This window comes from Coptis chinensis, chromosome 2 (assembly GCF_015680905.1).
Source record: "Coptis chinensis isolate HL-2020 chromosome 2, ASM1568090v1, whole genome shotgun sequence".
NCBI classification, from domain to species: Eukaryota; Viridiplantae; Streptophyta; class Magnoliopsida; order Ranunculales; family Ranunculaceae; genus Coptis; species Coptis chinensis.
Window position 1 is genome coordinate 11730757 of NC_141457.1, and position 2449 is coordinate 11733205.

General features: G+C 36.7%; 1 protein-coding gene across 1 annotated transcript; it reads left to right on the forward strand.

Moving 5' to 3' along the window:
- Positions 1 to 1384: 1384 nt before the first annotated feature.
- LOC147514884 (uncharacterized) lies at positions 1385 to 2236 on the forward strand. The gene has a single exon (XM_086592727.1). It carries the CDS (start codon positions 1385 to 1387, stop codon positions 2234 to 2236), a length of 852 nt encoding a protein of 283 aa, XP_086448853.1.
- The last annotated feature ends 213 nt before the right edge of the window (positions 2237 to 2449 follow it).

Genomic DNA, 2449 nt, shown 5'->3' on the forward strand with positions numbered 1-2449 from the left:
TTGTGCAAGTTCTTCAAGTTCATCAACTTCTTCAGTTGGTGGTGGTGGTGGTCTGGTTATTGCTCGTAAATCTTACAAGTTTGATTTTTGGGCAAGAAACTTTGATGGTGGTGTTGGGCAACGATTTGCTTTAGGTGCGCCTGAGTTTCACTGTAAATTGATAGAGTATTCGATTGTCAGTGGTTACAAATATAAATTAATCAAGAATGATGAGTTTAAAGTGACCGCGGTTTGTGAGAATAAGAATGAGGGAAACTGTGAATGGTGTATATACTCTTGCGATACATATGGAAGTTTTGAAATTAAGAAGATTAATCTCACACACACTTATGGTTTTGCATTTAAAGACTACAACCATCTTCCTCTCAAAACTTATCTTGTAATGACTCATATTTTGGATTTTGTTAGAGATAAACTATTTTTGTCATTGGGATATATTACATCTTTTTATTGTCGTGAGTATGGGCTTAAGATTTCTAAACATTTGAGTTATGCGGGTAAGAAGTTGGCATTGACAAAGTTGTATGGTGATGTTACTTTATCCTATAATGAACTTTTGTGGTATACGAAAGAGTTGAAGAGAAGAGATCCTGGGAATTGTGTTGATCTTCAGGTGAATGAAGAGAGTGGGAAGTTTGAGAGGGTGTTTGTTGCTTTTGAATCGAGTATTAATGGTTTTAAATACTATCGACCGATGTTGTATTTAGATGGAACCTTCTTGAGATCAGAGTATAAAGGGTGTTTCTTGGCTGCTACTGCAAAAAATATGGAGATCAAGGTGTTCCCCTAATTTTACTTGCATGTTTTACTGTTGAACATGTATTGTTCATATCTGTTTAAAGGTATGAACAATGAGTGTTCATACTCCAATAGGTATGAACACTCATTATTCATAGCTCACGTTCATATTTGTGGGTATGAAGAATAAGTGTTCATACGAACAATGAGTGTTCATACTCATTGTTCGTATGAACAGTCATTGTTCATATATATTTGTTTTGGGTATGAACACATATTGTTCATACCTTTTCAGTTATCTCATATTTGGTTATTTTCTGTTGTTTTGTAGGATTATTCCCTCTTGTTGTTGGTGTTGTTGATATTGAAAATGAATCCAATTGGTTTTGGTTTCTCGATATGTTTAAGAATCGTTTTGGGTATGAGAGGAGGTATACCTTTTTAAGTGATAGCTAGACATCATGGTTTGCTTGTGAATGAACATTCCACTTGTATTTCTTGGTTCATATATCATAGTTTCTATTTGTGGCACATGGAGAACAACCTTAGAACAGTTTTGTCAAAGACATGTGGCGTTACAAAAATGTTGGTGGCCTTATTCAAGAAATGTGCTTATGCTGACACACATGAGAAGTTTTAGAAGCACATGGCTGAATTGTTGAATATAGGTGGAGATGCAGTATCTAATTTTTTGTTTAGGGCACCTTCTGATAATTGGGCTAATGCATACTTCCGTGGCGCCCGGTATGGTGAGATGTGCTCTTTTTTGGCGGAGTGTTTCAATAGCTGGATAGACAAAGAGCGTCATCTACGTATCATAGCTATGTTAGATGAAATTCGCATTAAGATTATGAAAATGGCATCTAACCAAAGGATGGAGTGCAAGAATTGGAAAACTATTCTTTGTCCTAAAATGGAAGTGAAATTGGCTGGGAGGGTTGAGGAGACTCGTTCTGTGACTGTGGCAAGGTTAGATGAGCACGTGTTTCAAGTTGTTACGAAAAAGCATGAGTATCAGGTTGACTTGCTTAGTAGATATTACACTTGTAACAATTGGGGCATAGACGGGTTTTCTTGCCGGCATGCAATCGCCAGTATTTATTGCAAAGGGTATTTAGTGTATTCATACATTGAAGTTGCATTTCTCGCCACTTCGTTCAGCAACACCTACTCTCATGACATCATTGCAATTAGCTGCAATGAGATATGTTCGGATGTTTCTGATGAAGTAGAAATTCTTCCACCAGATGTGAAGAGGGCTCTGAGTATACCACAAGTTAAGAGGATTGAGAGCACGGGTGTTATGCGTTATTCTGCCCATAAATGCAGAAAATGCCACAAAACCGACCTGCACGGCCGAAAGACTTGTCGTGGGAAAACTTTTGACACTGCTGATGTGGAATCTAGAGTAAGGGATGAGTTGCCTAGTGGTAGTGGTGATATGATATTAAGGTCTTGGCAATTTTTTGATGTGGGAAGCACTAGTGAGGCTGTTTGATGTTTTTGTATTAACTATTTTTTGATTGAATGATAGATATTAATACAGTTTTGGAATTCATTTTTAAATTCTCTTATGATTTATATCATCCATTTCTTTAATTTTTATTGTGTCTGGCGGAGTTATTGAAGTATGAACACTAGATGTTCATACTCCAATAGGTATGAACAATAGTTGTTCATAGCTAGTTGAGGCACGAACAATGGTTGTTCA

What these genes read in the sequence shown, in the direction of transcription:
- LOC147514884 (XM_086592727.1), top strand. Translation starts at nt 1,385, where the DNA reads ATGGCTGAATTGTTGAATATAGGTGGAGATGCAGTATCTAATTTTTTG.